The sequence below is a fragment of the Astatotilapia calliptera genome, chromosome 13, assembly GCF_964374335.1.
Source record: "Astatotilapia calliptera chromosome 13, fAstCal68.1, whole genome shotgun sequence".
In the NCBI taxonomy this organism is placed as follows: domain Eukaryota; kingdom Metazoa; phylum Chordata; class Actinopteri; order Cichliformes; family Cichlidae; genus Astatotilapia; species Astatotilapia calliptera.
Window position 1 is genome coordinate 4,537,800 of NC_137434.1, and position 23,449 is coordinate 4,561,248.

The 23,449-nt window shown below is 38.6% G+C and overlaps 1 protein-coding gene across 6 annotated transcripts in view; it reads left to right on the forward strand.

The window, feature by feature from the left end:
* The first annotated feature begins 126 nt into the window (after positions 1-126).
* asrgl1 (asparaginase and isoaspartyl peptidase 1) overlaps positions 127-23,449 on the forward strand; it is a 30,492-nt gene continuing 7,169 nt past the window's right edge. The window contains exons 1-2 of one of the 6 annotated variants that reach the window (XM_026189819.2): positions 204-247; positions 9,124-9,229. Coding sequence is in view for 1 of the 6 variants with exons in the window: in XM_080288033.1 (XP_080144159.1) it covers positions 21,158-21,283 (126 nt within the window). In the remaining 5 variants the exon portion in view is untranslated. Of the gene's footprint in view, positions 248-9,123; positions 9,230-20,690; positions 21,284-23,449 lie in introns of those variants that run through there. The other 5 variants (XM_080288035.1, XM_026189817.2, XM_026189818.2 and 2 more) reach the window with 5 other exon arrangements.

The window sequence follows — 23,449 nt, forward strand, 5'->3', positions numbered from 1 at the left end:
CATAATATAATTAAAATAGGCTAACAATCGTATAGACCAGATTTTTTATCAACATGTTCCCATTTGCAAATGTCACCTTTGTCGTGTGCTGCCATAATGTAAACACAAATATTGTTCGTCTAGTCTAAGGAGTCATTTTTTATTATTTTGAAAGCGTCAATTTCGTATACCGGAAGTACTCCTGCTTCTTCTGGACTTGATATTTCAAGGCGCAGACGCGTGTGTGTTTGGATCTGTGTGCTGCGTGGTAAGTCAGCATATGTTTTTATGCTTACTTTCATGTCATCATACGTTCACGTTTTTCATACGTTGGCGGTGAAAAACCCGCGTGTCCGGTAGCGTGACGGAACAGTGAGGATTAGTTTGAGTGCACCGAGAATGATTTTCAGATTAGAATTTAAGAGACGTTGAATTTTATATACCATGAAGCTTGCTGGTTTGCTGTTACACTGTTAGACAAACTGACCCTCTTTGCCTTCGCTTTTCAGTTACCATATTTCGGTAACTAAATATTCAAACATTTCCTGTAACTAGAGCAGAGCCGGGTGCCTTCGTTACGGAGTAGTGATATGCGGATCGATCCTGAAATATCGATTCCTCCGATACCAATCATTTATGTTCTAGAATCGATTCTCACATTACAATATCGATATTTTAGTAATTTAGAGTAAATTTGTAGTTTACCATTAACAGGAACACAGTGGAAAGAAACTATAACATTCGGATTGTCTACATTCAAAGGAACTACTTCCTCTTCCGCCTTTCATAGTCATGTGCGATATACGGCTGTATAAATGTCTCGCCGCCCCTTGGCGTGCGCACTCACAATGATGGCTGAGCGTAATTGTGCAGACGTATTTTACCTCCACAAACAGCTGAGACGTGAAGGTATCTCTCGTCTTACACACGCTGCATTGGCATTGCACCTTGATAATAAACTCATAAAAGAGGTTGATAAGTTACTTTTCAACTTTACCTGGAAAAATAGGACACACTGCATTAAAGAAACAGTTCTTATGAACTCATATGTCAATGGAGGACTTAATGTGTTAGATTTTAACACTTTAAATAACACATTCAAAATAAATTGGTTAAAGAATCTAATTACTAATCCTACTTCCATTTGGAATACTATACCTGTGTTCATGTTTAAGTTAGGTGGCATTGAATTTTTCCTTACCTGTAATTTTGATATTGATAAAGAGAAGGAACCGAAGGCCGTAATCTTGAGGATTGAGTGAAGAATCTGTTGTCTGAGGCTCTGGACATTGAGATGGGAGATTACTACGAAATAGACAGAATCCATCGGGTGGGGCCAGCACCTCCGAAGCCAGCTGCGGACTCCAGACCGAGACACATCATCGTTCGCTTCCTACCGGATAAAGCCAAGATGTCCGTACTGGCGGGTGCCAGAAAAAAGAAGCAGATCATTTGGAAAGGCATGAGAGTTCGTTTTTTCCAGGATTATGCACAGGAGGTACAAGAAAAACGCCGGAAGTTTGATGGGGTGCGTCGCTTGTGTGCAATATTGGCTATTCCCTTCGCTTTCCGGCTGTTATGACTTTTTCAGTGGATAACCAGTATCATCAGTTTTCCAACCCAGCAGAGGCTAAGCAATTTCTAAGCGGCCTGGATTCGGCTAACATTCCGGGTGATGTAGATTAAGAGGATTTTATAAGCTATGGGTTAGTTTACTTCTGTGGGGTTTTTTTTTTTTTGGGGGGGGGGGGCACGGGGAACGTGAGGAGGGACGCCATTATGGGATTTTTGAGTGCCACTATGGGCTCAAAATGTGGTCATAAATATTTTGTACTTGTAAAAAAGATTTGTATGTGTAAAAAAGATTTGTGTGTGCGTAAAAAAGATTTGTATGTGTGTAAAAAAAGATTTGTGTGTGGACTTAGAAAAAAAACCCCTGCAAGTTACAAGTACGGATTTTTGACCCTATTTTTCTTCCCTTCATCTGATTGGTCAATGTCATGTCAATCACAAATGTAACAATCCAATCAGAGAACAGATGGGTTTGGCTGTCGAGGGGCGCTTTTTTTGAACTGCAGGTCTTTGAAGGGAATAAATGCCCTTTTACATGCCAACCCAGCGTTTTCCTTCATCACCACGAAGGAAAACAGTCTGTGGTCGTCCGAATTTGGTGATTTTTATGTCACAGGTCTACGTGTTTAATACAGGGACTTCCACAGCCTTTTCAACAGCGCTGCGGACCGCGGGGTGGGGGCGGGCAGTGTTTTGGAAATGACAGTCTTCTTTACAAAGCTTTCTTCATAATGCTTTAGCATACATGTTGGAGGTTCCATTTTCTAGGGCAGAAATACCGGGGTAACTCGCATATCTCACGGAGGAATAAACCATACACACGTTGTTTAGAGTTTTACATCAGAGGGACACACCTTCCTCTGCGTCAGCATTTATTGCACACACACTTCCGTATTTATACCTTTCAGGTTAAGAGCACATACATATATGATAGGGCAACACCCCCACTTGCTCTTAACACTATACATTACACATTTACATGATATACATATTTACATGATATTCACATATCAACATTTTATGTTCCAAACAAAATATGCGTAAATCTATTTTCACTTTACTTACAGCCTTAGTCATGATGTCTGCTACCATGTCTTCTGTTGCACAATATTTAACTTGTACTTCCTTCTCAGTTATAGCAGACCTAATAAAGTGATACTTGATATCGATGTGTTTACATCTTTGACGGTTTATAGGATTTTTGGACAATGCAATTGCACCTTGATTGTCTGCAAGAATGGTAACTGGTGAATATTGCCTTTTAATGTCCATGCCATTAAGTAGCTGTGAGAGGTATAAGCTTTCTTGTACTGTGGCGGCCATCGCCATGTACTCTGCCTCGCACGTTGACAAAGCTACTGTAGCTTGCTTCCTGGTTTTCCAGCAGATCACTGGCCCATTTTTGGATAGTACAAAACAATAACCCGTTGTACTTCTCCTGTCACTCAAGTCTGTGGCCCAATCTGCATCGCTGTATGCTATAAGATTTAGGTTTCCTTCTATCCTTTTATAGCACAGCTCTTTGTTTAGTGTCCCCTTAAGGTAACGTAATACATGTTTTGCTGCTGTCCAATGATGCTCTTTTGGCTCAGACAGGGATTGTGACAGTTTGCTCACTATCCAACTCAAATCTGGTCTTGTACATGTCATTAAGTAAATCAAACTGCCCACTAATTCTCTATATTTTCCTGAATCAACTGATTCACCATGTGCACCAAAGTCATTTTTGAGTTCACAAGGAGTAGAACGTGGCTTACAGTCAGACATTTTGAACTTTTCCAGGATTTTTGTGATGTACCGTGTCTGATTTAGTCTTATCTCATGGTTCTGTTGTATACAGTCAATACCCAAGAAATGTTTGAGCTCACCAAGATCCTTCATTTTAAATTTCTCATCCAACATTTGTTTCACGTTTCTGATAGCGTCTTCATCGTTGGCAGCTATGATTACATCATCAACCCAGATGATAAGAATCACTGTCTCACTCGCTGTCTGTCTGGAATATACACAATGGTCTACAGGATTTTGTTTGTAACCTTTTGCACATAAATGGTCATGTAACATCTTATTCCAGTTCCTGCCAGATTGTTTCAAACCATATAGTGATTTGTTTAGTTTACAGACCAGTTTTTCCCCTGTGTCTGATTTTACTTCAAAACCTTCTGGTTGCTGCATATACACCTCACAATCGATTGGGGCGTGCAAATAAGCAGTCTTCACGTCCATTTGATGGAGTTTAAAGTTGTGCTGTACTGCTAATTGCATCAGCGTACGCACTGACGTCATATCTGCAGTCGGCGAAAAGGTTTCTTTGTAATCAATGCCTTGAACTTGGCTATAGCCTTTAGCAACATATCTTGCTTTAAATGTTTTAGTCTGATTTGGGTTCTCTTTTATCACATACACCCATCTCCCCCCCCACTGCATTTTTACCTTCTGGCAGCGTGGTTAAAGTAAACGTGTTATTGTCTTGCAAGGATCTCATTTCATCTTCCATAGCATCTGACCAACACTTAGAGTTCGATGACTGCATAGCTTCTTCAAAAGTCTTTGGTATGTCATACATCACCCTGTAACAGTAATCTACAGTCAGCGATGTTTGGTCGTCTTCTGCAGTTTGGACATAGTCTTTCAGGTAATCTGGCCTTCTCCTGTTTCGTTTGGGATATCGTTCAGACTCTGTTCTATCACTCTGTTTGTCTGAGTTTTGTGCATCATTTATGCCATTGTCCTGAATGTCACTTTCAGGTTCCAGGATCATACTTTCATCTGATCTCTGGTCATTCCCTGTTTTGTCCTTTCTAGCGGGGTACTTCAAGATGTCCCCTGGAGTCAAATCATCATCTCCATTGTCATCAACCTGAGTGGTCTGGGTTTGGTGCTCAACTACACTTTTAGTGAGGAACTTGACCAACCTATGTCTAAGAACTCGTCCTGTTTTAGGGTAGTAGATTAGATACGACGGACTGTTTTTATCGTAACCCACAAAAACTCCTTCGTCACATCTCGCGTCTAACTTTTTTTTGTTGTGCCCGTAACCGTAGCAAACTGATCCAAAAATCCCCATCCTCGACATGTCTGGCTTCTTTCCTGTCAGCATGTAATAAGGGGTTTGCTTTGTGCGTCTGTTGTAACACCTATTACGAATTACTGCGGCAGTCATAACAGCATAAGTCCATAATCTCTTTGGCAGGTTACTTTCGATCAACATACACCGTGCCATTTCAAAAAGTGTTCGCCATTGTCTCTCGGCAGTCCCATTCTGATGAGGTGAATACGGCGCTGATGTCTCATGCCTTATCGTGTTTTTATTTAACAATGTCTGAAACTCTTTAGATGTAAATTCAGTTCCATTGTCTGATCTGATTCTCTTTACTTGCCCATAGGGGGCGACGTCTGCCAAAAACTTTTCAGTTGCTTTTACGGTGTCACTTTTAGCCTTTAGAAAGTACACAAACATTGTGCCTGAGTAATCATCAGTAAATGCTAACGTGTACCTGAACCCGTCTTTAGCTTCTGGTTCTATCGGTCCAGCTAAGTCAGTGTGCACTAGCTCTAATGCTTCTTCTGCTCTTTCATCAGGCTCTCTATTCCTGGTTTGGATAAATTTGCCTTTTGTACACACTTCACAGTCTTGGTAATGTTTAGCTTTACCTTTTATTTTCATACCCTCGGTAATGTTCTCTAGTTTAACCAAGTCTTCATAGTTGCAATGGCCGAGGATTTTGTGCCAAGTTTCTACATCATGACAGCCATTGCATTCGTCGTTGTCAACATAATGATCAGATGTAACACTGTTCAAATAGTATAGGCGTTCATATTCACTTATCTTAAACCTTGTCCCGTTCTTATGGATAAGCTGGTTGCAGCCCTTCTTGAAGGTTACTGAGGCTCCTTTGGCCGTCGCCGCCTGAACCGAGAAGATATCTTGCGGGTAAGAGGGAATGTAAAGTGCTCCCTCCAGTGTCGCCTTCACCTTTCGTCCCTCGCTGTCTTGTAGATAGACCTCCACATCTCCCCTCTTCAGTGCGACCCCACTCGTCCTGGTTCCGTCAGCTAATTCCATGAAGTGTCTTCCAGGTGTGAATGTCTCATCAAAACTCTTAAATCTCTGAATGTCCGTACTAATGTGAGAAGTGGCCCCTGTATCAACCATTAGGCCTTTTCGGTGCTCTCGTAGCTTCTTAATTTAGCTTTGAATTCACTAAATGTCATTGCTTTGTCACTGTGGGTTACATGTATGGCAAACGGCTTGAAAGATTCAGGCAACCCTTTTAGCACCATTGCAATAAGCAGTCCATCACTTAACGTCTCTTCTGCATTCCTCAGAGCTGTAATGGCAGTCTCAGCCCTTATCATATAGTCTGTGACGCTCTCACTGGGCGTTTTCTGTAGCGACGTTAGCTCCGTGTACAGGCTAATCACGCGTGGTGTCCCCTTACCGGCGTAGTGCTCTCTCAGAATTTCCAACGCTTTCCGTCCGTCATCCTTGGCATCTCTCATCACGAGTGAAAGACTTCTATCATCCAATACTTGGATTAGCTCTGCATAAGCTACTTCATTCTTTTCATCCAAGTCCTTGTCTTCTTCCTCCGACTCGCCGGGCTCGTTCAGAATGGCAGCCTTTAGCCCAAGTAGCCGCAGGTATCCCAGGAACTTTGTTTCCCACAATTCGTAGTTTCTCTCGTCTCCGTCGAAGCATAGACGGTTCCACCGGCTTCCCACATCCCTTCTGGGCCCATAACCTGTTGGAGGTTCCATTTTCTAGGGCAGAAATACCGGGGTAACTCGCATATCTCACGGAGGAATAAACCATACACACGTTGTTTAGAGTTTTACATCAGAGGGACACACCTTCCTCTGCGTCAGCATTTATTGCACACACACTTCCGTATTTATACCTTTCAGGTTAAGAGCACATACATATATGATAGGGCAACAATACATGTCTCTACAGAGGACACTTTATGTCCTCTACAAGAGTTTGTTTTTTTTGCTAGTTCAATAAAAACATGTATGCTAAAGCATTATGAAGAAAGCTTTGTAAAGAAGACTGTCATTTCCAAAACACTGCCCGCCCCCACCCCGCGGTCCGCAGCGCTGTTGAAAAGGCTGTGGAAGTCCCTGTATTAAACACGTAGACCTGTGACATAAAAATCACCAAATTCGGACGACCACAGACTGTTTTCCTTCGTGGTGATGAAGGAAAACGCTGGGTTGGCATGTAAAAGGGCATTTATTCCCTTCAAAGACCTGCAGTTCAAAAAAAGCGCCCCTCCGGCAGCCAAACCCATCTGTTCTCTGATTGGATTGTTACATTTGTGATTGACATGACATTGACCAATCAGATGAAGGGAAGAAAAATAGGGTCAAAAATCCGTACTTGTCCACACACAAATCTTTTTTACACACACACAAATCTTTTTTACACACACACAAATCTTTTTTACACACACACAAATCTTTTTTACACACACACACAAATCTTTTTTACAAGTACAAAATATTTATGACCACATTTTGAGCCCATATGCCACGGACCAACAATTTCATGGTTTTGTTTTGTTTTTCTTTTTTTCCAACTGTGTTTTGTTTTGTTGTTCGTTTTGATGGTATGGTGCCAACTGTCCTGTATAGACCTATTTTTTTAGACCACTGGGTTGTCTTATGTAACTGGCTTTAAGATTTGTTATATGGGTAAAAAATGGGATGTTCTACTGGATAAATCTGTACAATAATTTGGCTCGCGTGGTGTTATGGAGTTATGTAAAATAGTGTCGTGGAATATAGCGGGTTGTCATAATGTTATTAAAAGGAAGAAAATCCTCACATACTTGAAGCAGAAAAAGACAGACATAGCCCTGATTCAGGAGACCCATCTCGATGAGGTGGAATCATTAAAGCTTAAAAGAGATTGGGTGGCGCAAGTTTATTTTACTGCATTTTCGGCTAGAAAAAGAGGGGTGGTCATATCGATCAGAAGAAATTTGGATTTTCAGGTTTTTAAGCATTATACAGATCAGGAGGGTAGATGGGTGGTTTTGGATGCATGTTTACAGGGGCGGAAAATGACATTGGTCAACATATATGCTCCCAATTCTCCTCAGCCACAATTCTTTCATGAAGTATGTAACATGGTGCGGACTATAGGTAATACAAATATTGTAATTGGGGGAGATTTTAACCAGGTCAGGGATGTATTGTTGGATAAATCCTCTCGTACTGGACTAAGTAAGGACCCAGTTAATGTTGCGGTGGACGTGATGTCAGAGGAATTGAGCCTGGTAGATATATGGAGACTTCTTCATCCTCAAGAAAGAGATTATACTTTTTTTTTCGCATCCTCACTCAACCTACTCCAGGATAGACTACTTCTTGGTGTCCCGTTCTCTGGCAAGTCAAACTATTGGGTCCTCTATTGGTAATATTGCTGTTTCGGATCATGCTCCCATTGACCTTGTTCTTTCTGGTACTGATAATATTAAACCGTCACCTAGGTGGCGTTTGAATAACTCATTATTGAAGAATAAGGGTCATTGTGAATGTATAAGGGAAATGATAAAGGAGTTTTGGTTGCACAATGAGGGCTCTATTGACGACGTTGGAATGACCTGGGACGCTTTTAAGGCCTGTTTGAGGGGGCGCCTTATCCAAATTGCTCCTTGATTAAAAAAGCTGAGAGGGACAAGCTGATGAAGCTGGAACAGGATATCAAGGAGCTTGAAAAACAACACATGCTGCACCCAGAGAGGGATTTATGGAACAAATTAATAAAATTTAAATTTGAGATGAATAGTATACTGGAGAAAAAAGCGGAATATGCAATGTTTTGTCTAAATCAGAAGTATTTTGAACAAGTGGAGAGAACAGGTAAAATGTTGGCACACAAGTGTTACGGATTCAAATATTGGGGATGGATACAAGAGGAAAAACCACAATAACAACACTGGTCCGGCCGGGTTGAGTCAAACGATGATTTTAATGATCACATGCGTGGGAGATGGACACCGTACGCAGACAGCATCAGATCTCAAAATGGTGGAGCATTGATCAACCTCTTATAGCCTCTAGTGGCCCCCACCTAATCATAAAAGCCTAAACATTCACATTCTTTCTCTCACACAGCGCCTAAGCTACGACTCCCTGTTTATCTGCTCCTGCTGAGATGGGGCAGAAAACTTCAGTATGTTCTGTTCTCTTCTACTCAGACAAATAAGGCAATGACTTTCTGCGAACAGTATTTCTTATAACTCAGCAGTATAATGCATCATATAACAATATCATTCATTCACAATAAATTAGCAGTCTAATGTAATGCAAATCAGTTTAACAAATGCAATAGTTATCACCTTCTTCTAATTCAGGAGAATAATGCAAACTAAAACTACATAATAATTCACAATCTTTAATTAGGGGTATAACATGGCATAAAATAATATTATAATCTCACACAGGGTTAAGCAGATAAAATCTAGCAACCTTATACCATCTATTTTTGTTCCTAGTAATAATAATAATAAGTTGACCACCAGTAAAAAAGAAATTAATGATATTTTTAATAAATTTTATCAGGAGCTTTACACCTCTAATGGATTGGTGGAGGAACAGAGGCTGTCAGATTTCTTCTCTTCTATTAAAATTCCCAGCCTGTCTGAAGATCAAAGAATTGTATTAGAAGGTAAGATTACACTAATTGAAGTTAAGCAGGCAATTGGCAGTCTTAGATTGGGCAAATCTCCAGGCAACGATGGATTTCCATCAGATTTTTATAAGGTGTTTGTGGACGAATTAGCTCCAAGACTACTGTCGGTATATCAAGATGCGTTTCAAAGAGGGAGACTATACCATTTAGTATGCGATCGGCAGTGATCACGTTATTACATAAAAAAGGGAAAGACCCACAGTATTGTGGGAATTATCGCCCAATTTCATTAATTAATGTGGACGAAAAAATTATTTCTAAGATACTAGCTTTTAGGCTTGAGAAAGTTCTTCCGTATTTGGTGCATAGGGATCAGGTCGGTTTTGTGAAAAACAGAAGTTCTGCAGATAATCTACGTAGGTTATTGCACATATTCTGGAAGAGCAGGACTAATTTAGACCCTGTCGTCGCGTTCTCCTTAGATGCAGAGAAGGCCTTCGATAAAGTTGAGTATCCCTTTCTGTTTTATACGTTGAAGAGATTCGGTTTTGGTCCCTTTTTTAGGCAGTGGATTCAGGTGGTATACACAGATCCAATGGCTACAGTTATTACCAATGGGATAATGTCACCCTCCTTTTCGTTAAGTCGGGGTACTAGACAAGGTTCACCCTTATCACCTCTCATTTTTGCCCTGTTTTTGGAGCCTTTGGCTATTGCATTACGTGAATGTAAGAAAATCAGAGGGTTGGATATGGGTCAAGAAGAACACAAAACTTTTTTGTATGCAGGTGACATTTTACTGATCTCAAGTAACCCAGAACAGGCCATTCCTGCAATTTCCTCAATTATTGATTCATTTTCTGTAATCTCTGGCTACACCATAAATTGGTCTAAGTCGGAAGTTATGCCCATTTCTAAATTGTGTCCGCCAGTTATGAGGAGCTCATGGCATTTCAAGTGGATGCCCGAGGGTTTGACTTACTTAGGGATTAAACTGACCCCTGATTTAGACAACATAATGCAAGTAAACATCTCCCCAGTGATTCAAAACATTCGTCCGCTGTTGCAGAATTGGGTTAAAATAAATCTGTCCCTTTTGGGCAGAATTAATTTGGTGAAGATGATTATTGCCCCTAAACTTCAGTACTTTCTTCACATGTTACCGATAGCAGTCCCACATAACTTGCTAAAGCTTTATAATGCATGTGTGGAGGGTTTTGTGTGGGCAGGCAAAAAGCCATCTTTTAATCGGTCCAAATTATATGCTGCTAAAGAGAGTGGTGGGTTGGCATTGTCCGAGATGGTCTGGTATCATTATGCTTTCTCCCTCTCTGTTAGTTAAGATACATAATTCCTTTACTGAGAAGCTATCATGGGTTGCGATTGAGGAAAGTCTTGTGGCTCCTTCGTCTTTAGAGGCCTTCCTTACTCAGAAGGGAAGACCAGTACCGTTTAAAGATCCAGTATTGGCTTTCATGCAAGAGACCTTGTTTAGAGCTCCCCAATATACCAACATTAGCCCTTATCTTACCGCTAGAGCCTCTATCTGGTATAATAAGAAAATATTAATTGGTAAGAAACCGGTCTGGTGGGAGGCTTGGGCTAGGACAGGTATCAATCAGATGGGGGATTTATTTGGGCAGACTGGCATGAAATCGTTTGCAGAAATCAGACGAGAATTCAATCTGGATCCAAGGGAAATTTGGAGGTTTTTTCAAATAAGACACTGTATTAAAACCATTTTGAATAATAATCCAGACCCTCCATCTAGTATTCAGAAGTTGTTTGTAGCCCCTGATAGGGCTGGGCGATATGACCCAAAATTCATATCTCGATATTTTTTAGCTGGATGGCGATATAAGATATATATCTCGATATATTTTTTTTAAAGCCATAAAGTAAGAACAAGAAGAGAGTTCTTAGTCAAAGCTGTGTCCCAGATGTCACACAGGCACTTTTATTAACATAGAGCAGATGTACATCAAATTTACTCAAAAATAAATTATGAGCATTTATTAAATAATAATGCTCCATAAATAAAAGAAAACAATGTTGTTTTTGTGCATAACAAAAAGCTCACAATTGTGCAGTCAAAATGTAAACTAAAAGACGCTGAGCACAATAACAAAGACAGATTTCACAGCTGCTCTGTTCCCAACTTGTACTGCGTGACTGACAGCCTGGAGTTTGAAATCCGCTTCGCAACCACGTCTCTCAACAGGTGCCATTTATGGTCCTTATACACAGTAGGGTAATATTACGTTGAAGCACAGTACGTATCACTCCGCGAGGCTCAGCCGTAATGCTCCGACAATCCATCAAGCGGTGCAGCTCCGTAGCTTAGCAAAGTCATATTAAAACATTTTTTGACAGATTGCTGAGCGCCGTGTTCCACATAAAATCGGTTCGCGGCCATCAAGCACAACCAGAATTCATACATAAGGCGCGCTGTCAACTTTTGAGAAAATGAAAGGATTTTAGTCCGTGCAGCACCTCTAGGCTGCATGGCGTTAGCGTGGTTAGCTAGCTAACACATTGACGCCGTCCAGCCCCACGCACGGGGCGATGCGCAGTAACTTGTTAACGGAGATTTGCCGTGTCCATCTTGTCGCTTCCTGCAGGTGAAGCGATGGGGGAGGAGGGGGAGTTGTGTTCAGTGAAGGAGAGGCGAGGCCGAGTAACGTTGCGTAAAGACGAAAGTGGACGAAAGAGAGGCAAACTTGCGGCTCCACAAGTATAATTATACGTAACATAGACTATATCGATATAAAGGATATTGTCACATCTTATATCTCGTATAAAAATATATCGATATTTTTTAAAAACTCGATATATCGCCCAGCTCTAGCCCCTGGCATTAATAGAATCAGGGCATCCAAATTCTATGGGATCTTCAGAGAGGCACACTCTCCCAATTTGGGGGGACTGAGGCAGTGTTGGGAGAAGGATCTGGGTATCCAGATTTTAGAGGACAGTTGGAAGACGCTGGTTTCATCATGGTATGTTGTTTTCATGACATTTGTTGTTGTCTTTTTTTTTTTTTTTTTTTTTTTTACTTTGAAAGTCAATAGAGGGAAGAAATTGTCTTAATGTCATCAGTGGTCAAGGTTATGTTTTGTTTTTAGGCACCCGGGTGTTTTGCCCCCATTGCTTTTGTTTTTGCTGAAGTTTCCCAGGAGGCGGTATATCATTTTGTTTCTCCTGGGTTTTTTTTTTTTGTGTTTGTCTGTTTGTCTTAGTTACTGTTAGTCCTTATTTGTTGGTTGTTGTTAAGAAACGGACAGAGAACTGACAGTATGATTATTCCAGTTGTATATTTGTTAATGTTTCTGTCCATCCAAAATATGAATAAAAAAAAAAAGAAAAGATATTGATAAAATCCCTATAAAAGTCTCTGCTTTTCATCGTCAAGCTTTTTTTAGCATGGACTCTTATTTACAAGCATAACTTTAGTCCACACAGTTATTATATCTAGAATAACAAGGATATTTTATTTAAAAGAAAATCTCTCTTCTTAGATAGTTGGTTTAGGAATAACATTGTTTTAGTCAACCAATTATTTGATTCGAATGGTATGCTTTTCTCCTATGAAGAATTTTGTTTACATTTCAATTTAGCTATAAATCGTCATGATTATACAAAAGTATTTGGCTCAATACCATCAGGGGTTTGTATGCTGTTTAAGAATCAACCTAATATCACTTCATTCCACAGGCCGTTGGCATCTCCTATACAAACTTTTGTTGGCAAGATTTGCTTTTCTAAGCAATCTAAAAACAACAATAAATCTATCAGATCTTTATTTCAGAGAAGCATAACCACGGTACCATATGTAATTTTTTTCTGGAACAGGTTGTCAGATGGTATTATGTGGAACGAAGTTTGGCGACTCCCTAATCAGTTTTTAATTACCAATAAAATTAAAGATATTTCTTATAAATTAATACACAGAATTTATCCTTCTAAAGATTATCTTTAAAGCAAATTCAATTTAGACATTGATACAAGCTGTAGCTTTTGTAAAACTTCCAAGAAATCTACTATACATCTTTTTTGGCAGAGTTTGTGTTTTTATTTCAGAAAATGTATTTAAAGGATTTGTACTGTTTTGGAAATATGTTTTATTTGATCTACACAAAAACCAAAGACAATTCAACTTTGATAACAGATATCTGTCAGTCTGCCCCAGGGCAGCTGTAGCTTGCCTTCACCAGTGTATGAATGTGAGAGTGAATGAATAGTGGTATTGAGGAAGCGCTTTGAGGGGTCCCGAAAAGCGCTATGTAAATGCAATCCATTATTATTATTATTATATATGATTAACTTGTTAATTTAAATGGCTAAATTTCATATTCACAAGTCCAAATGTTTAGGAAGACATCCCTCTTTTTATGTATTCTCCTTTGAACTTGTACAGTATCTTAATTCAATTAAGAACTCCACTAACCCAAAAGCTATAAAAACTATTGGTGTTTGTGAGAAAATCAAAATCTTTCAATCACTTTATTCTTTGGCTTGATCAGTTACTTTCCTCCTAGCATATTTATATTGTAGGTTCTGAATTGTTTTTTTATTTGGATTGACTATGGTATGTAATTTTATGGTACTGTTTAATTGTATTTTGTATTGTACTGAGGTTTAAATGAAGGTTTGAAGGCCCCCCACACCCCCCCCCCCCCCAAAAAAAAAAAAACCCAAACAAACAGCTGAAACGTGGGCTGTGTCCCAATTAAGAGACCGCACGCTTTTTTTTTTTAAACTTTATTTATCACATTTTAGACATACAGTCAAGTAAAACAGGGATCAAATAAAAGATGACATTGTGGTAGTACAATGAAGAACAGAAAGAGTGACAAGGACAGTGAGACAAAAGTGAGTACAAAAAATAAAATAGATTAAGGGGAACATAAATAAACAGAAGTTTGCAAGAGCCAAAATCAAGTTAGCAGTTTCAATCGGTTATAGATGTTAACAGTCTTGAGAGCCTTAGTGTTTTTTGATGAGGAGATTGTCCTTATATATTGTGCAAGTTCCATTTTTAATATAGGAAGTTCAGGCTTTCTGCCGAGGACTTTGCTTTTGTGTATATGAAATTTTGCCAAAAATAAAACCAAATTTATAAAGAAGAAAGCATCATTGTCCTTGTCTTTAAAATTATAATAGCCAAAGATAACATCCTTATAGTATAGTTGAAGATTAGGGAGAACAAAGTCAGCAATAAACTTGTGGAAATCCTTCCAGAATTTACATGTAAATTTACATGACCAAAACAGATGAGAAACTGTTTCAGGTTGCTCTTGACAGAAGGTACAATTTACATTTATTTCAGCCATAAATTTGGACAAATATTGTTTGGTAGGGTAAAACTTATGAATCAACTTAAAGGAAATCTCTTTAATTTTGTTTGTCAAGAAAAACCTTTGTGGTAAAATCCAAACTTTTTTCCATTCAATATCTGTTACAAAATTGGCCCAATAAAATATGGCTGATGGAACAGAGACCATTGCATCCTGAAAGAGAGATCTTATTTTGGTATTTATAGACTTATGAGAGGAAAAGCAAACATTGCCAAGAGAAGAATGTAACACATCCGGGGGAGTGACCTGTAGTGGAGCACTGTGGGAGCATCTGTGTAACATGGACAGACCAGATGGGATGGCATCGAACACTATTGAGAATTCTTTAGGCGTTATCGGTACATTGTATCTCCTGAGGAACTCAGAGTAATTATAAAAGAGTCCATCTTCTCTATATAACTGACTAACCAAGATTATTCCATTATTAAACCAGTTATTTAAAAAAAGAGTTTTATTTTTATAAATAATATTGCAGTTATTCCAAATAAAACAGTTTTGTGGAGAGAAATTGTGTTTGTAAATCAGCGCCCATGCCAAAAGAATTTGTTGATGAAAGTGGTATTTTTGGAATACTATAATTGCAGAGCAGTAGGAAGTTAAGGCCTCCTAAATTAGAGAACACATGATAAGAGACCGCACGCTTGAAGTATGCATTTTGAGTGTGATTACGTCACCGCCACGCGACGACGGCTGTCCCAATTTGAAGTTTACTTCAAATGCGTACTCCAAATGCACCGTCAATTTCCCCAAATATCAAACGTGGTCCGTGTCACTACCCGATCCGTACCGGAAACCCGATCGGTACCCCGCATGCGCGAAAGGTGTCTACTTCTGATCGAAGCGTTTTACGATAGTTACGGGTCAGAGTATCTGTTAAGATGTTAAGAATAACAAGTATCTCTTAAAATGTTTCCGATAATGAAACATTTAATAGAATGTAGACAAAAACAAAAAAATAAAAAGATAGTGACAGATCGGGGCTCCCGATCCTTACTGCGCATGTGTAAAGTCGGACCGTACAGCGCATGTGCTAGGGTTTTCTTCTTCTTCTGTTCGTTTAATGGCAGTTTACTCCCCAGTGTACGAGGATACCGCCACCTGCTGACCGAGCGAATGAACCCTATTGTAAACTGAATTAGCGTCATTACAAACGTGTGTTAAATTTGATTTAGTGATAATCGAGTGTGTTTATGCTTGTCTGTGTGGAGAGGATTGTTGGAAAAGTGATGATAATGTCCGCTATCACTGTCAATTGCCAGTAAACACTTCATCTGGCTGCTGAATCTTCGCGTGACATATTATAAAGTCTGTATTATTAACTCTGTCATTAGGCACCATTCTTCTTATTTTACGGCGCTGTTGTTCAATCGGGGAACGCTCTCTGTTGAGGAGAAAAGCATGAATTTCTTTGTATACGGATTATCCATTGTTTAAATGTCCCGGTAGTCGAAAAGGAGGCAGAGCTGCTGAGAAACGCTAGGAGCTAACTGGGCGCTAACCGTATCATTCAAATATATATATTTTTTTATTTGTATAAATTAACAATTACAGCGCATATCTTACAAATCAAAAAGATATGTACAAGTATAAATATAGGTGGTTAAGAACAAAGCAGCCATCGAACAAAGAACAAAAGAACAGTATAGGTCAGAAATAACATAAAGCAGCATACAAGTACATTAAATGACCTTCCATATAAAGTAAAAAACAAAGAAATCAAAAATACGCACACACAGTCTAGCTACATCAGTTGAAAAGCAGCATCAAAAATTCCAGTAAGGTGTGAGCTTTATTTAAGTTACACTTGTCTAATGAAGCCTTCAATAGAAGGACTTCATTTTTAAAGTCAGCAAAAATCGGAGTAATTTTCAAGAAGCGACATTTATGAATAAAAATATTTGCAACTATAAATAAGTTCTTAATCCCAAATTCTATTTTCTGTTTGCAGGCCAAATCGAATTACTTGAAAGGTTAGAGAAGGGCAGTCAATATTTTTAGAGGTTAACCAGTTCTGAAAAGCATCCCAAAAAGATCTGGAACTTTCACATGAATAAAAAAGGTGCTCTGTAGTCTAAATATCAGTGTTGCAAAAAGTGCATGCGTTCGTATCTATATTGAATTTCTTGTGAAGATAGTCCTTGGATGGGTATATGGCATTTAAGATTTTAAAGTGATTTTCTTTTGCTTTTGGTGAAATTGGAAAAGAAAGATACTTAGTCAAAAACCTCGAATTATAATCTTTAAACAGATATTTTCTTTTTAATTGAGAAGGAAAAAGTTGTTTGGTTAGAATTGTCCTTAAAAATGTAATATTGCATGTCTTTCCTTTTAAATTGACGATCATCAATAATTAAGGACGGTTCACGAATTATAGAGGAAGAATAGGTTAAACTGGCTTTAGCCATCTGAATCATTGCAGGGGGAATGGCTTTCACAACTTTAATGAATTTACTTTGAGTACATGATAAGCCATAATTATCTTAATATACATTGCCGTCATTGTCTAAAAGGTGTAAAACGGTCCAAATTCCATGATCCCTCCAATCCTTATAAAAGATGGATTTTCTTTTTTATCAATATACATCTGTTGTTCCAAATCGAATTTGTATTTGGAGAAAAATTATGCTTGTAAATCATTTTCCAGTACTGGAGAACCTGTTTATGAAAATTGGATAATTTAATTGGTAATTTGGAAATTTCTAAGTCACACTTTAAGAGAAATTCAATGCCACCAAGCGTTACTTTGGGGAAATAAAACCAAATACTGTTTGAGTTATTTATGAAAGACTGCAACCATTTGAGTTTGATGGAACCATCCACTGCTCAAAATCAATCGCATTCAAACCTCCTTCTTCAAATGATTTCACTTCATCGTTTTTCCTAATATAATGTTGCTTGTTTCTCCAAATGTAATTAAAGTGAATTTGATTTATATTATTGATTAGTCTATTGGAAACACATAAGCATTTGATGGAAAAATCAGTCGAGAGATACCTTCTGTTTTAGTAAGCAAGACGCATCCAAAGATGGAGAGGTCTCTTTGTAACCAGCTGATTTGGATCTTTTTAGATTTCTGGGTAATATGCTCAAAATTTAGATTTTCTCTATTATTTGTATTCTTTGAGATTATAATACCCAAATATTTAATTTCAGTTTTTATAGCTATGTTAAGAGAGATATTGGGTTTACAATCATGAATAGTTAATAATTCGCATTTTCTAATATTCAGGTACAAACCAGAGGCCTTTGAAAATAGTGAAATTTCATTTAGTGTAAGAGGAACCTGTGACATGTTCTTTAAAAACAGTGTAGTATCATCTGCTAATTGACTTATGATCAATGGGGCTCCCATCAAATTCAGTGGTTGAATATTTGGATTGTGTTTCATGAAAATAGCTAAAAGTTCCGTTACAATAATGAAAAGTAACGGAGAAGCTGGACACCCCTGACGGATTCCTCGACTGATGTTAAATCTTTTAGTCGTTCCAAAAGGTAAAGAAATAGAACTATTGATGTCAGAGTATAATAAAGAAATTAAATCTATGAATTTTTTTTACCAAAATACTGTAAAGCTTTTAAAATGAAAGGATGTTCGACCGTATCAAATGCTTTATAAAAGTCTACAAAAAGAATCACACCATCATCTTCAATTAAGTGATTATAATCCAGTAGATCTAAAACCAATCTAATATTATTGTGGATAGAACGATTTTTAAGGAACCCAGATTGTGTTTCACTAATAATCTGATCTAAGCTGTCCTTTAATCCGTTTGCAATAACATGAGCAAGAATTTTATAATCTGTATTCAATAGAGTAATTTGTCGTAGATTATCGATTAGTCTTTTATCTTTACCAGGTTTGGGAATAAGGGAGATAAGACCCTGTTTCATTGCCGTTGCTAATGTTTCATTACTAATGATTTCCTTAATAGTTTTGAAGAAAAATTATTTTATTTCTTTCCAGAAGAATTTATAAAAGATGGCAGTCAAGCCATCCCAACCAGGAGCTTTGTCCATTTTCAGTTTGTTTAAGGCTTGATCTAAGTCATCCAGTGATATATCAGAATCACAAATTTCTCTGAATACAGAATCGATTTTTGGAATATAAGGTTCAATCTGATCAAAAACGACAAAAGGGATTTCTTATCAGCCTCCGATATAAACTGTCTATTACAATAGCTATTTATATTGTAAAGTAATTTACTTTCAGATTCCTTTTGTTGTCTACTTTTCATTTTACTAAACGTAATTGAAAATTCTCTAACTTTAAATTAAAAAAATTCCCATCCGTGTGTGTAAGTACCAATTGTTCCATCATTGCAAATTTCATGGAGGTCTTTAACCATCTTAACATACTCATCATCAATTAACAGATCTGCATTGAATTTCCAGTAGTCTTTTTTTAAATTGTGTTTTATTTTCAGGGTTAAGTTTAAGAGTAATAATACTGTGATCTGTCAATGGGGCTGCTGAGATGGAAACATGTGAAACATATCTATATAGTAAAGTCGAGCCCAACCACAGATCTAATCTGGACATATTATCTCCCACCATCAACATCTCCCACCCCATGCAGCAGACTGTGACAGCACTGAGCAGCTCCTTCAGTGGGAGACTGCGGCACCCACGGTGTGGGACGGAGAGATTTCGCAGGTCTTTCCTCCCCACTGCTGTCAGACTCCATAATAAAGACTTTAACTGATCAAGCACACACATCCATACATATGCAATAATACTAAGTGCAATAATCCTTTCTGTCATCGTTGTATTTTTACTCAGTTGTATATAGTATTTGTATTTGTATTCTATTTTTATCTTATTGTATATTTATTTTATTTTATTCTACTGTATATAGTATTTTATTTTATTCTATTCTGTACAGTTGTGTACTGTATTTATTCTTATTGTATTCTAATTTTTGCCTCATAACTTTTGCACTGTCCACTTCCTGCTGTGACAAAACAAATTTCCCACGTGTGGGACTAATAAAGGTTATCTTATCTTATTACCATTTGGTTTAATCCAAGAGAATTGAGTAACTCCAGGCTTTTTCTCTCTCCGTATATCACTTAAATTGTTTGAATCAATGAACTTTGTTAGAATTGGATTCCACTGATTAATACTGTATCTAGGAGGATTTCTATCCTGCCATTCATTTGGAACAAGATTAAAGTCACCGCCTAGTAATACATGGTCTGTGTGGTATAAAAGTTTATACTCGGAAAGGACATCTGTTATTTTTTCCAGCATGAGCTTATTTAGAGTTACAGAGGAGTACCCATAAACATTTACTAGAATCACAAATGAACCATCAATATTCAATACAACTGCCAGCCAGTGTCCTGAATTATCAGCCTGAAAAGTCACAACCTTCCCTGGACATCGGTAGAAACAGAGAGCTACTCCAGCAGAGTGGTTGGATCCGTGGCTGAAGAGGATTTTTTCACCCCACTGATTTGACCAGAAGGTGGCATCAGCGTCACTTGAATGAGTTTCTTGTAGTAAGGCGCAATTCGCTTTTAGCCCTTTGATAAACAAAAACATTGCTTTTCTTTTAACGTTATCCCTGAGACCTCTAACACTCAACGACACAAAGGATAAAAATGTGCGTAGGACAAAAAAAAACCAGAGTTCAAAATATTAAGAATATCAAACTTGAATATATACAAAAAAGAAAAATTTAGTTTACTTTCCTGTTTAGGGAAAGGTGAAAGAACAGCGGTGCCGGCACCTCCTATCCCATTCAAAACTGTCAAACGTCCCTCTTTATGTAGAGTTCAGAGAATAAGTAAAAATGCATTTTTACTTATTCTCTGAACTCTACATAAACTCAGTCAGACTCATAAACTCAGTCTGCTTCTTGCTATCTAAAATATAACAGGACACTGGCGTAAATTCTCGACCGTCTCATACTTCTGTTAAATCAGTTTTCTGTTTGACGTTTATTCAGCTGTGTGAAAATCCCGGAGGAACCCACCCGGGGGATTAATAAAGTTTTATCTAATCTAATCTAATAACTTTAATCTCAGCCAAACCGATTTACTCATGAACAAATAAAACACTGAAAAAATCCCAACAATAACATTTTTAGGTTGTCTAAGTGACTTATATATTACGTTTAACCTGAGTAGCGAAACTCCGCGTGATCTGAAAATGTTGTGCCGTTTTCGGTGGCTTCAGTGACCCTCGAGCTCCCGGCTTGCTATCGAGCTGGTGAGTAGCTGATGCTCCGAAAACGTCGAAGCACTTTTGCAAATATGCGATATCTTGATAAACCTAGCAGATATTTGATGTTTACACAGCTAGTTTCTCGCCTGAAAATATGTTAAAAGTTTATTTTGTGACCTAGAAAGATTAGTAAGAGTAATTTTAAAACTTAGTAGCGGCCGCCATTATTGGAAACTGGAGTTTGGCTATGAATTCTGGGATATGGTAAGACACGAAGGACACACCCGACCCATCCTTCAAATTCGGGGAAAAGGAGTCATTTGTCGGCTGCATTCGGAGGAGTCTACGAATTTGGACAGCCTTCGGCGCGTCGCTGTGACATAATCGGTCTACAAATGCGGCCTCAGGAGGATGCAACCCATGACTTTGGACACGACCAATGTCCGGTGCACGCTTCGTGGTCCCATATATCCCACAATCCATAGCGCAGCGGTGGGTGTGGATAATTTTGCTGCAAAATACGGCAGAAGGCAGAAGGGAGCGGCCGAAGATTGAACTGTCAAAAGTAAGTACTGAATATGATGTCACTTATGTGCGAATCTTTAATAATGAAGAACATTAAAACATTACTGTTGGCCACATGTCCGCAAAGTTATGTGACATTAGCAGTGTTGGGAAGGTTACTTTTAAAATGTATTCCACTAAAGATTACAGAATACATGCCCCAAAATGTATTCAGTTACGTTACTCAATGAGAGTAACGTATTCTGAATACTTTGGATTACTTAATATATTATCATGCTTTTTACAACTGCATGAATGTACTGTTGCTGTGTGATTCATTACTATTACTGAAGGTCCTCGGCTCCGAACCGTAGTAAAGGGACCTCTGGCTAATACGTCGGTTCCGTGTCGGGCTCATAGCCAAAAAATAGAGACAGAGAGAGGTGTTGAAAGGCTGCTCCAACGGAACTTATTGTTTCGGAGGAAAACATGAACACAGTGTACAGTCGAGTCTTAATAGCTTACTTACAACTGGGCTCGTCAGGCACTCTTCTTGGCTGCAGTGGTTATTATTGTTTCTGCCCGGTCACAGCTCGTACTTTTCCACTCACATTTTCCTCCCTCCTCACGCTCACGGACACATAACAGGTATGGCAGTCCATTCTCCCTGCAGCACGGACTACACTGCCATAAGGCTACATTCTTTAGGCTTATTAGCTTAGCACAACAACAACAACAACAAAAAAGCGCTCTCTCACCCAGGAAACACACAGTCGCAGAGAGAACGCGTCACCATGGCAACCGTAACGCTGCCGCCTGGAACAACAGAACATAGCTGTCAAACAAAACCCAAACAGTCCTGACCCGCCACAATATGAAACAGGAAAATACCGCCGTGTAATCCATTTATTTCAACAAAGTAACTGTATTCTGAATACCACCTTTTTAAACGGTAACTGTAACGGAATACAGTTACTCATATTTTGTATTTTAAATACGTAACGGCGGTACATGTATTCCGTTACTCCCCAACACTGGACATTAGTGATGTTTGTACTACGTCAGCGTTAACTTGGTTTTAAAGCCTCTACTCTGCCCAGTTTGACCCATTTAGCAGAAGTCAGCCTGTTTAAGGCTCTGATATCTATTCTGTATGACCTAAAGCAGTTATGACATGGTCTGATTTTCTCACCCAATAAAGGAATATTTAATACATCAGTCTACTCTTCATTCTATCAGAAACAGTTATCACAGCTCGTACATTTTGTTTTTACACATATATGTAAGCATTGAGCCAAATGTAGTAATGCCAACATATTAAAAGAACAATATTTGTCTCATATATTGTCATGGTCCTGGGCCATGTGGGCCCAGTATTCTTAGTTTTCATGTATTTTTGTATTTTGTTCTTTATTTAGGCCATGCTTCCTGGGCTGATCTGTTACGTTGTTCCTTATGTGTTTTCCCTTCGTGACTCTTACCCCCTGTGTGCCCCTCTGTGTATTTATGAGCCCTCGTCTCTCTTTGTGCTTTATTCTATGTTTTCCCCAGCCCGTTATGTCTGCGTTCTCCCCGTGCTCTCTCTCCTCCTGTTTGAACCTCTGTGTACTTCCTGCTTTACTTTGCCCATCTCCCATCAGTGTTACGTTCACTCCTGCCGTGTCTTGTTATGATTATCAGTGTCACCTGTGTTCCCCGTGTGCATCCACTTCCCCTGATCTTCCCTCATGTGTATTTAGTCTCTGTGTTTCGTACAGTCTGTGTCGCGTCGTCTGTGTTCTCACCTCCATGTTTTCCCGGTCAGTCCTTGCAGTGATCATCATAGTCTGAGTTTTCTTAGTTTGTCGCAGTATTGGTTTTCCCAGTTTAGTTATAGTCTAGTCACGCCATCCCTGCTTTGTTTGTGCACTTTGTCTTCAGCCATAATAAAGGCTCGCTTTCTGTTAAGTCCACTCCCGTCTACTCACTTGTGTATGCACCTGGGTCCATCACACACACCACCGCACGGCCTGTCTGCAGATCGTGACATATATAATACATCTATATACACACTGTCAAAGATACTTGTCTTTGAGTGAAGATTTAAGGTGATAGGAAATATAAATAAATGCAACTTGAATCTTTGACCTAGAGTTCAAGCTCACTGCTGTAATATATATCATAATAATCTGACAATATATATAATATTGTCCATATTATACAGTATTTACATTACCACAGTGAGATG